Raw genomic sequence first — 13,252 nt, forward strand, 5'->3', positions numbered from 1 at the left:
TAAGATACCTCTGAGTACCTCCGGCCATGGATCCAGTGCATAGGCGGAATAGACTTGGAAGTCACCACAAATATGTATAGATATTATGGGTAATACATTATTACATAATATTGGGCATTGTTGATATTATGTAATACATTCGAATGTTTGGTGCATACATTCGAATTAAATTTATCAGTGTTTTTCATCGATGTATGATCGGGCCGGAGGTTGAGTACCCCCTCCCCCCGGAGATTGAGCACCCCCCCCCCCCGTTATATGTCAATCGTTATGGATCGGAATAGGTACGAATACAGAAATGTGCACAAAAATGACAGGACAGAAAAGTAAAATTTAGGCGCAACTATACACAGTACCACTTTTTTGTTGTTGTTTGGTTATGATTTACTAGTAAATGGCATGGGAAGAGGGGAGGGAAGGGGTTAAAAAGTTAGCCTGAAATATGGAAGGGGTGGCAAAAACAAATACAGCCCATATTGGTGGGATCAGAGACGTACGCGTGCTCTTGTCACCCCCGCCCCCCGATCAAAAATTTATTTTTTAATGCAAAAAATATCGTTCGTTAAAAATTAAACTTTCGAAAGAGAATACCTTTATATGTTATTATAATTTCTGTTAGCAATGCTATTTGAAGACCAAGAACTCTGAAGACTTTTTATTATCTTTTACCTTATATCTGACCCTGTGTCGGGACCCAGTCATAGTGAGAAGTGGCCTTTATACGCAGGGCCGCAACTAGGGAGGAGCAGGCGGGTCTCGTGCCCCGGGAGCTGGACCAGAGGGGGGCGCAAATTTTATTCTCAAACCTCTCCTTCAACATTACAAGGGGGCGCCAAAATGCGCATTCACCCCGGGTGACACAGCATCTTATAGTTGCGACCCTGTTTATACGGCAAGTTTGGCATGCGTATGTCTGTAATCAGGATGATCTTAACCCTTGAATGAACTTTTTCAAGGCGTTCAATGAGGACTCTGATCAAGTACACGTGAGGACAAAATCTGACATGAGCATCGAACCCTCTGGATGCTTCATGGAGCACCGTGGTACTCGGGAGCAACAGGTTGAAGATGCTAGCTCCAAAAGATAGCCCTCCAAAGAAGATACCACACCCCCCCCCCCTTTTTTTAAAGAATGTCGGCTAAACTCTGTCTTTAGTGGTGGGTGGACTGTAGTGGTGGGTTGGTGAGATATGGAGTTCGAGATCGGAAGAGTTCAGGGTACATGGGTTCAAACCCACCCACCTCCAGATAAATACTTTAAATTCGTGGTCGGCTGAAGTTGGTTTTCTGTGGTTCCCAACTTCAAGGCGCAAATGCGAGCCGATCTCCCCGTTAAAAAGTCTCGCCACAGAGAGCAACAGTCCTACAACGATAAATCATTCAATCATAACACTTCACTCATAGTTAGAAAAACTGGTGGCAGATGGCAGCACTACACATAACAAGCATTACAAAGAAACAAAAAAACTTCACGTCAGGTTTCACTACACGTACACGCACATTCCCGCATGTACCGATTCGTTGGGGGTGGGCGGGGTGTAGCAGTAGTAGGTAGGGCCTCCAAAAAATCTCTCGGGGATCCATGATGTTCTTAACGGCCGTATTCACCAACACAGTTTCAACTGCAATCGCAGGTGGAAGGATTGAAGATCGATACGGATTGGTTAAATTAAGGATTTTAACCAATCCGTGTCGATCGCTGATCGTTTAACCTGCGATCGCAGTTGAAACTGTGTTGGTGAATACGGCCGTAAGTCAGCCACCTCGTTGGGCAATTTGCCTGTTGTGGCGTTGTATTTTTATTTGTATTTTTTTCCAACACCTTCAGTATTACTGAAGGTACACTCATTTTAGATTAAATCTAAAATGAGTGCTTTACTTCGCCGGACGCTTACTCACCCTCCCAACTCTACTCGTAACAATACTATTTGTGAAGGAAACTTTTTTTTAATATTTAAATTTTTAATATATTTAATATTAAATTTAAAAAAAAAAATATTTATATTAATTGATATAAAATTTAATATTTTTGCTTCAATAGCATTCTGTGTTTAAAAAACAAATAAAAATAAGGCAGTATGGTATACTAATTATGTTATTTACTATAGAAATGACACATGGCACTTCGCACGTTTTATGAAACGTGAATTTAAAAAAAAGTTTCTTCTCTCCTCTCTTTCTATACTCAAAAATTTACCGCCCTGGGCTACAGCCCGCTTAGCTTAAATACACTATTGCGGTTAATGTATAATTTGATAGTTTTTTATTTCTTATTCTAATTTCCTAGATGTTGTTTTTGCTTTTGTCATGATCTTGGCATCTCCTTTTCTGTCAATTTTTTTTAATGATCAGGAGATGGTGATAGTAGTCAAAAGCCCTGTATAATTATTATTGTATTGTATTGTATAACAAGCACGAACACGTGCTTTTATTTCGTGCCTAAGGTCCAACATTTAAGTAGTGTCAACGTTTGTTTGTTTCGTTTTTTTTACTTTGTGGATTCTCAACCCCGACTTCCTTGAAGATCATGCCTCTAATAATTATGTGTGGTTTACCTTGTAGTGGAAAATCTACCAGAGCAAAAGAAATTCATAACCATTTTGAAAAGAAATTTAAGACAAAATTGATACAAGATGAAGATGCTAAATTTCGTTTCAACCGATACGAATTGTTCAAGGGTATGTATGCATGGCCCCCACATCTTAGATCCAGGCCCCTAGTCTGAGATCTTTAACGGGCTTTTCTATAGTGAATTTATAGTAAAAAAATAAAAAGGTTTCTTCCGGGCTTGAGCCCTGTCAGTCCTACCCTTGTAGGGGTCATGCATGCCCCAAGAACCGCGGGCGCTGGAACATAGGGGTGCAAATTTCACCCTTTAACTTCTCCTATACAACACTACAATATGGCGCCAAAATGTGTGCTTGCCCCTGCTGACCAAGCATCTACCCCCAAAGCAGAATGTTCTGCAACGAGCCCTCAGCTGACAGAAAATGTTCTGCAGTAAAAATTTGCATATACATAATAGCGTTTTTCTACACTATTCTTAAAATTCTTCCAGATTGTTCTGCAACAGCACTGGTTGTTCTGCGACGTACGTCGCACATTCTGCTTTGGGGGCATCTACTATCAAACCTCTGTCTCGAAGCTGACAGGACCGGAATAAATTTTGAAGTTTTTGTGTAAGAAAGGAAAAACGCACCGAAAATAGAAAAATTTTGATGGATGAATAGTAAAATTTAATTAAAATATTAAATTTTACTACACACTATTTAAATTTTTTGTTAAGTTACACAATGTTCAAATACCAAGGCCGTAGCCAGAAATTTTGTTCAGAGGGGGATAGAACAATAGATTTGGCCGTCTTTTTCTTTTTTTTCCGGTCATTTTCTCGACCAGACCACCAAGTTGTCATCCCTCTGCTACAGCCTTATCAAATACAGTATAACACTAATACACTAAAATATGTTTAAAATATTTTTCTTGCTCAGTTCAATTTTTATTTATGTACCTTATTTAAAATTATCTGTAAACTTAGACACATATTTTTGCTTCTTGAGCCGTAGTTAGCTATGCTAGTAAGAGCTACAACTAATTCATGCCCTATCTTCTCAGTTCGCTCCAGAAAATGATAGTGTTCTTATGGCTTGTTCAGTATTTTTTGCTATCACTTTTTTCTAATTTATCTGGATCATATTCTGCTGTGTTTTTGTCACCCTAGTCCAGGGCTGGTTCATAGGAGGGGTGGGCGTTGAATTTAACTTTTAACTGCTCCTTTTTCATTACATGCGACGCCAAAATGTGTGCTTACCACAGCTGACAAAGTATCTAGTTACAGCCCTGTCCAAGTTAGCCATGCATTCAAAAATAATTTTGGTATCAGTCAAGGTACTGCAAGTTTGTAGTGAACTGTCCATTTCCACTAAATTACATAATAAAATTTTGAGATTCAAGTGTTTTTAGTAATTTTTATGTCCCTAATATTTTGAAATTTCATTCAGCATTATTCTGGAAAATCATTGGAATTCGAGTGAACCACCAGATCTGATCCAGGTGGAATCGCAATCCTTAGTTCCTGTCTGTCACCCAACCCATTCATTTTGTTTAATGTTATCCCCACTGTCCATATCAGTTTTGTACACATATACTATGAGCATAAGCAGATACGAGCTCTTTGATTGGGAGCATAGGCCAAGATAGACATGAAAGGCTGGGGGGCATGATGATGATGGCAATTCTATTATAAAGCCTATCATCTATTATCAGTGTTTCCTAAAGCGGGTGATGAAAAGGTTCAGCGGGGGATGATAGGACCTACTGGTATACTCGGCTAATTGAATTGGGATAACATGGGATCCTATGGGTTTGCTTGAGTTAGGGGATGATGAGAGAAAAAAATTTGAAAAGGGGGACGATGGAATAAAAAGTTTGGGAAAATGTGATATATATATATACTGGCTGCATCATTGATGCTGGCGAAGCAACCCCTCCCCATGTCCGCCCATGAATGGGGGGGGGGGGGTTATAGTCCCTCTCGCTTGTGCCACTACACTATTTTTTAGTGAATTGTCCAAACAAGGGTGGGACTGACAGAGCCAGGGACAATGACTGTCATTTTTTGATTTTTTAGTGATATAAATTTACTATTGAATGGTCCGCAAAAAGTCTGGCTTGGAGGCCCGCCAAAGATCCTAGCCTAGAGGCCCTGCTCCAGGATAAGTATGTCATGTATGTCCCCTCTCCCATCAAACATAGTATCTGCCTATGATTGAAAAGATCCATCATCACATTGGGTTGTAATACTATCACTAATACCATTTTTTTTCACGTCTGAAAAAAGCCAGATTTATGCTACTACAAAATGATTCATGCTTTTTACAATCATTGTGGCTTGGTCTTCGAGATCGAGAGTTTTTTTTAAATACGTCAAGTCAGAGAGATTACAATACTATTGATGTAAGTATATATATATTGATATAAGTACTTATACTATGGTAAATGCAAGAATTTAAAGCTATAGAATTTTGAGAAAGAGAGATTTGACTGTAGATTTCCTGAATGCCCCCAACCCCACAAGGGTGAAGCTGGAATTAACCTTATACTGCATATATATATGTATTGACACTATAAATTTAATAATAAATTGAATATCTCCCCTTCAGACCCAGATAGCACAAATGGGGAAAAAATGGTTTTTTTTGTTGCTGTAGATATTTTTTACCTTTAGTGAGGTCAGTCCTGACTTCTAGGATTATGGATGTTTTATCGCTGAAGGCAGGACTGACCTACCTGTAAAAAAAACCAATATTTAAAGTAAGAAGCAATCCATACGTTTGTGCATACCAGGTCTGAAAAGGTTTGCTGAAATGCTAAATGCTAGGTGGTGACGGTAGCGCAATTGCATCTGACTCCATATGAAGGAGACGTAGTTGTAGATACATTATCTTTAATTATGATGCTATATAGAAGATATTATTTACATGGTACATATATTAAGAGAGAGAAAGACGACGTTAATGCATCTCGTGTGAGAGCTGGAGCTAAACTGATGTTCTTACACACATGGTCCTTCGGACCCTCCGAAGGGGCATCCGGTCACGTGATCATCTCGTGTTTCAGTACAGAATGTACTGAGATTCTTTCACGTGACCAGAGCGTGCTTGTTAAGAAAGAGAGCCAATGTGCAAAGTATAATAATAATAATACATATACATATAAGAATATATATTGAGGCTCTACAGGTTAAAAGATGTCCCACTCAAGGATGGGGCTCATATGATAATATTATAATTTTTAACTTGAAGAACTAACTATAAATGTAGCTAGTTATTTTTCAAATTAAGAATTTGTTAAAATAATGAACTTAAAAATTGCAACTAGAACACGAGAAATGTTTGAAAAAGTTTGTGAGGATGCATTGCAATAAGCACTTTTGAACAGAGATTTAAAATTCTCAGTAATAATCTTTAGGAAAATACTCAAGAATATTCTCTGGAAGGACTACTATTATAATAACTTGAGAATATTCTCAATGAGAATATATTACTATAAATATTCTCAATGAGAATATATTACTATAAATATTCTCAATGAGAATATTTATAGTAATATATACTATTCTCAGTGAGAATATTTTCAAATTACTTATAATAGTAGTTGTTCCAGAGAGTATTCTCAAGAATATTTTAATACAGTGAAACTCCTCTAAGTTGGCACTCTGTGTTCCGCAAAAAGTAGCCATCTGCAGAGGTAACCGCCGAATAGAGGTTGCATGATGGAAAAAAAAAACATTTCAGGGGGGTGTCAAAATAACAGTTTTCAATATCACAAAATAATCTTACTAATCCCTATACAACAGTATTTTTTCAAATCTTGTTTGGACTAACTATAGTCTGTAATGTTAAAGTAATGTAAGTATGTAAATTGATACAATGATATCCTTTACTATATATATGATAAACCCCTTCTCTTGGTACAATGATATCCTTTACTATATATATGATAAACCCCTTCTCTTGGTACAATGATATCCTTTACTATATATATGATAAACCCCTTCTCTTGGTACAATGATATCCTTTACTATGATAAACCCCTCTATAACAATATTTTTTAGGAGGATTTTGAAACCACTACAGTGTTTATTATTTATATTTATTTTTCGCTCAAAATATTCTTCAGTATAATTCATCTCTCATGTTTCGGTTGTTCTGGGACACCTAATATCAGCATTGGACATCACAGAAAGTGTTCTGTATCGCTACATTTTTTGTGTGATACACCAATGTGTATTGGGATAAACCCCTTTACGGGGTTATACATCTATTTGAATTTCTTTTATCAGATAATCAATCGAAATATTTTGCAGCGAATAAATATTTGAAGGCATTTTTTTGTGATAGTAAAAACGTCGATTTTGAAAGTTGCCAACAGCTGCATAAATTTGATGGCACGTGATGATAATGTTGCCTTTCACAATATAATGATAATACCTCTACAAATATATTTTTTCTTGGTCCAGTATCGTTATGTATATCAAAGTTTCACAATTTTATGCAGAACTTGTAATACTAAATCATCCGATCAATTCCTTATCAGTATTATCAGGGATCTGTTCTTTCTTTATAGCAAGTGCTGTGCATGTTCTTTTATCACATTTCTTTTACTCTCTCTCACTGTTATTCTACTGAATCTCTGCATGCTAAAAAGTAAAGAAAGTATCCTCAAAGCCAAAACTTCCACATCCTTTACCTATTTAGTAAAGATCATAGGTTCTTTGTCTGGTTTACCCTGTCACCCCGGGAGCAAACTTTTAAATTGTGTTATTAGCTAGCAGCAACCATATAGCATTAGCCTTTGCCATCCTATTTACAAATGTTTCCAACCTGATAGTGTCACACATAAACAGAAAATCTGATTGATCCGAAAAGGTATTTATGCTAATGTATAAAGACTATAAGGCTATACAAAAAGAATTACCTGCTCTGAATTCATTAGGAAAAAAAACACAAAAACTTATTTTTTCAAGTTCTTATCTATAAGAAAGTGGGCGCTGACCGCATACAGAGGGAGCCACAGAATATGGGTGATTTTTGTATTATGTCTATGAAGTCTATTTATTGTCCATTCTGAGAAAAGGGGAAGTAGGTCGTTGAATAGAGATAATCACCGATAGAAGTTTCACTGTATATATTATAATAGCCTAAATATTCTCTATAAATTACTTGAGAATATTTTCTCATCAAGGACAATATTCTCTAGAATGACTACTATAGTGGCAGCTGGCTACTCTACACCCTAAAAGTATAGACAAACATTGTGACTTAAGTAGATATCAAATTAGTGGGGTTTCACTCCAGTTTTAAATCTTACTAAGTTTTTATCTAATCATTTTTGTGCATATAATTATATATATTCAAACAATTTCTGGTTCTATTTTTTCGAAACATGAAGCACTTGCTCTTTGGTTGATTGATTTTAGAATATCATCTTCTAAAAGTCCTGAACTTACAAGATGAGAGTAAATGTCTAGAAATTCATCCTCTATAGAATAACTCTTAGCACTATTTATGCTTTCTCCACACATAATCTGAGAGGATCAAAAACCTAAATGACAGAAGCAGTTCCAAATCATTGCACTCATGACTGACTTCCAAGCAAAATCAATCATTGCCCCCCCCCCTCTAGTTCCGGCCTTGCTAGTTGTAATTAAGCATTGTAGAAAGGTAAATTTTCAGATATAAGGTTTCAAAGGAATTCTTGACATTTTCTGTGTGAAAACTGGGTGAAAATTCCAGGGTTGTTTGGTTTAAACCTTGGTTTTAACCAAGTGGTTTTTTTAAAAAAACCAGTTTGGTTTTTTCAAAAAATCAAATAAAAGTTGCCTAAATATCATTTTTTTCCTTGAAAAATATCATATTGGTTCATTATTAGCCAAAATGTTTCATTTTTACCACATTTTATATCCTTTGGGTACATTCTGATGGTATATCTTTAAATGACATAAGATTTTATAAGTGGTTTTTTTCAAAAAGTCCCATAAAAGTGGCCAGAATATATATTTTTTTTTCATATGAAATATCTTAGTTATTTAAAGCTACATACAGAAGCCAAAATTTCTCATTCTTGCCACATTTTCTAACCTTTGACTACATTCTGATGCTCTATCTTCAGCAAATTCATGAATAAGGATTGCATCACACATCTAAATGTAGTGGTGTATTTCTCACAGGTTTCTTTTTCCCTTCACAAAGAAGCAGCAACAGTAGTGACACCATCATGCTAGGGGCAGGTCTTATAATTCAATAAAGACACCAGCTGTCCTTAAAGGACAAACAGGGGCGGTCTTAGGGCGGTGCGACCGGTGCAACCACACCAGGCATCAAATGAGAAGGGGTGCCGAAATGTGTTAAATATACATTACTAGAAAAATAGCTTTAAGATAGGAATTGGAAAAAATAACCATAAAATTTACATGAAAAATGACAGAGTACAAAAAAAATTGGAGGTTTGAGTGTGTATGTATATAATAATTACGGTTATTTTTTGAAAAGAAAAGAATCGATGGGCACTGCACCTAAAAAATTGGACATATTATGACATAAAATATCGCTGTTCCTTTGAACGCATCAAAACGAAGCAATTGAAACAGAAGTTTTTTTTTAATTGGAGAGGTCGGGGGGGGGGCCCAAAAATAGGTCCCGCTAGGGTAGAGATTTTGTCTCGAGCCGCCCCTGAGTGCAACGTATGTGTGTGTGAACCATATAGATTGAGTGGTCTTTTGTTGCCATTAAAAAGGAGATGTAGAAAGAACAATTGGAAGTTACGATCAGCTGAGCAAATTTGAAATAATCAAAATAATAGAAACATAGATCGAACTCCTTTTTCAGAACAGTTCACTCTGTACAAGCCTCACAAACACCAATCGTCTCAAATTTTGCAACATTTATCACTTTTACCGGTGATTATGCATAAACCTTTTTAGATCCTGTATGCACAAACGTGTGGGTTGCTTCTTTATACTTTAGATATTCGTTTTTTAACATCAGGGATGTTCAGCCCAAACTTCAAGAATTGTGTATTATTGAAATTAAAGCCGAAGTCCCTGAGGTTAAAAAATCTACAGAGAGAAAAAAAACAACCCCTTCCCAGTGTCGTCTTAACGCATGGGCCCAATCGGGCTCGGCCGGGAAGCCTCAAGAGTAGAGGGGCCTCACAAAAATGAGATCTAGTTAAAATTTTCTAGAATTTACTAAGTAGGACCTCAGATAAACCGCTTGGCCCGGGGGGGCCATGATGCTCTTAAGATGGCTGTGTCCCTTCCCAGGGCTGTAGCGTGCTTTCACGGGGGCAGTTTCCTTGAAATGGTTGTGCTCAGAAAAAGGAGGAGTTAAAAACGCCCCCCCCCCCATTCGGCTAGGGGAACCTCCCAAGTTGCAGATCCCGGTGCTTTAACTGGTTTTTCTTGAAAAAAGACTTCTGTTTCTTAGTACTGGGTCTGATAATTTCAAATTAAGTTCATGAGTTTTATAAATGTGAAAGAAATTTCACATTTATAAATTTCACTTTTAACCACTTTTATTATCAGCTCAGCCTGTACGTGATGCGTGCACTACAATAATTTTACCATAAAATTCAATTAAAATAAGTATGAAGAAGATAGATCCTTTGTGATGAGTACCCTGCGTAAATGTGTGACGTTTCGCTTTTTTAATGTTTTTAAATCTCATAATTAAATCAAACAAGTTGGTTTTTTATGCTTGTTTAAAAGTTAAATCATAATCCCATTCTAGAAGAAGCTTGTTTTTCGACTTCTTCGTCCCTTAATATCAAACCAAGAGTGGGGAGGGGGGGGGCGATGGGGACGATCACCCCACCAAGAATCTGATTCGTATTTTACGGGACAGTAATGACTAGCAAAAATTTCAGCCTCTGACACATCGCTCTGGATTCACACCTAGGGAAGGGAGCGCTGACTACTGTTTTTGCACCGGGTGCCACTAGGTCTAAGACCGGCCCTGAGGACAAAGACTAGTGTACTAGTAGTTGCATTACGTTCACATACATTTTCATTTTCTTTCCCATAATAAGTAGCACATCTACTGTATATCTCCCATTCTTAATATTCAATAGTTGTTTTTTTTTATACTTTCATGGTTAAGCCCAGTTAATCAAAGGTTCTACTGGATAGTAGTAACAAATTTATGAAAAATAAGCAGCTATATACAGGGTGATTATAATTTAAGTTTTGATTCCAAAACTATATAATCAGTACTGGTCAGAATGACTTGAAAATTTGCATGGATACTCTTGGAGCAATGGAAGTTTCTGTCGCAAAAGGGAAAAAGTGCAAGTAGATGATGCTGTACACTTGGCCAGCAGTATAATCTATTTTGTGCAACCACATCATTTCGGCACTTCCACAGCATCAGTGTGTGGATAGAACTTCTTGCACATTGCAATACCAGCAAAGCAGCTGCTGAAGACCCATTTTGACAATAACAGGATGCAACTTAACCCTTGCAACTTCTGGCGTGGGAGGTACCACAAAATGTTATGAGCAGTGGTCAGATTGCAAACTTTGGTGAATTGCAATCTCTAGCACATCCCCTATATGTTAGCAGTTCCTCGGGAATATTAATGGGGGAGAGGTTGGTTCAATAAAGGTGAATTGCAAGCGCATCCACATCATGACCATGGCATACTCTGTTGTTGAACAAGAATTTTTGTGCTTTCACTTCATACATTTCTTGAGTAAGTTGTAGTTGTTTGATTACTTCATTTTTTTGTGATGTTTCCATTAATTATGAAATCGTGAAATGCTATAATTATCATTTTGCCATGACTGGCTATCGTTTCCATTCTGCGAGCAAATTTCCCACATGTTGGATGATGTCATTAATTTTACATTTTTAAGTATTTTTTCCCCTTTACCAAATAAAATTCCATTATTCCATTTCTTCAGGAATATTCATGTCAATTTTCAAGTCATTCTGACAATCATTCTTTTTTTACAGTCTTTTGAAATCAGAACCTTAGTTATAATCACCCTGTATATCGTAAATCATTGCTAATTAATCTGCATTATTTATGCTTCATTAAATACATTATATTCACCTAATTTTTATTACTTTTTGCAAAAGAGCTTCCTAGTTAAGTATACTGAAAGTAACTGGAGAAAACATCTTTATATTATATGATTAATAATAACATTAAAAGAATTTTCAAACACACAGTAATCCATTGAGTTAAGCAAAAAATAATTAAATTGCAAAAGTTGGTTTTTGTTAAAATATAAGAAATATTTATTGATTAATTAAATATGGGAATAGTGTTAATCATATTAATAAACATTTTATTTTAATTAATTAATTAGAAGTTTGAATGATTTTTCAGAAATTTTTTTGTTTTTAATGTTAATACTATTTAAAACAAAAAAACCGGTTTAAACCAAAAAAACCCGGTTTATTTACCAACCCTGGAAAATTCATTATAGACTTACTTTATTGAAATCAATGTTCATTGTATGCAATCAAAATAACACAGACAAGCAATGCAAAATTCAAAGCCCCAAAGCAGAATGTTTAGCACTGTTCTGCGATGAGCCCTCAGCTGACTGGAGATGTTCTGCAGTAAAAATCCCCATATATGTAATAGTGTGTTTTTTTTTCACTTTTTCTTGAAATTCTTCTAAATTGTTCTGCGACGTACGTCGCAGATTTTGGCACATTCTGCTTTGGAGATTCAAAGGATATGGTAAAACTTCGTTATATGTGAAAATTCATAATATCTGTGTTCGTTATAAATAGGTTTGACTGCATTATAAAACATCTGAGTACTGACACTGCTGCTGTCAAGATAGTTTATGAAATGTAAAAACATAAAGGAGAAATGATCTTTATGTCAGTATATTTTACCTATAGGGAAAAAGACTCAGGGTTGTCATAGTATTTACTGTATGGTTTTTACCATCTTGGTAAAAAAACATGTTTTTTCCACCCAGGGAAAACCCATGGTTTTTACAACCTTCAGAGAATTTTTTTTTAATAATTGCAGAAACAGTGATTTTTATCTACTTTTTTCCATTTTCCCCCGAAAAAATTCATAATTATAATAGAATGTTGTGTGAACACAGAACACACACTAAAATTCATACTAGCATGCATATTAAATTACAATATGCTCATTTGATATTGTTATAAATTTTTTTTGCCATAAAGCAGGGCTTGATCCTAGTCGCCATGGCAACTAGAAAAATCGGCATTTGGCACCTAAAATTTTCTTTTTGTAACAGTTCAATTGAATCTACGGTGACACAAAATTTTCTGATTTCATGACAGCGTGTCTTTTAAGAAAAAGAAGGGGATATTTGTAAATGTTAAAATATATATATATATGTATTTAGGACCATTTCTCTTGAACAAAGAATTATGCTTGGCTCCTAAGCAATTTGTCTAGTGCATAAATGCAGTATATTTTTTTGATTTGCCAAGCCCTGCTGTAAAGACAGTCTCATATTGTCATCATATGCTGATGGATTAAAGGAGAGAATTATGCATGCTATAAATTCTAGTTGAAGTATCTGTTTATAAATAGCAGAGGCAGATTTATGGCTTTGCCACCTGGTAGTTATTGAAATTTTGCCTCCCTTCTACTGTTTCAAATTCATTGTTTCGACCAGAAACTTCTTAAATTCACTGCCTTGTACTACAGACTGCTTAGGCACCCTTCTTTCATAAATAAAGCCTCTGATATT

General features: G+C 35.9%; 1 protein-coding gene across 2 annotated transcripts in view; it reads left to right on the top strand.

The window, feature by feature from the left end:
* The first annotated feature begins 2,397 nt into the window (after positions 1 to 2,397).
* LOC149065483 (protein KTI12 homolog) overlaps positions 2,398 to 13,252 on the top strand; it is a 45,339-nt gene continuing 34,484 nt past the window's right edge. The window contains exon 1 of one of the 2 annotated variants that reach the window (XM_089253601.1): positions 2,398 to 2,678. In XM_089253601.1, the coding sequence (XP_089109727.1) occupies positions 2,528 to 2,678 (151 nt within the window). In that variant the 5' untranslated portion in view covers positions 2,398 to 2,527. Of the gene's footprint in view, positions 2,679 to 4,818; positions 4,954 to 13,252 lie in introns of those variants that run through there. The other variant, XM_089253602.1, reaches the window with a different exon arrangement.

This window comes from Pholcus phalangioides, unplaced genomic scaffold, assembly GCF_987345545.1.
Source record: "Pholcus phalangioides strain wild (caught in Gottingen) unplaced genomic scaffold, Ppha-v1.0 ptg000039l_1, whole genome shotgun sequence".
Classification (NCBI taxonomy): domain Eukaryota; kingdom Metazoa; phylum Arthropoda; class Arachnida; order Araneae; family Pholcidae; genus Pholcus; species Pholcus phalangioides.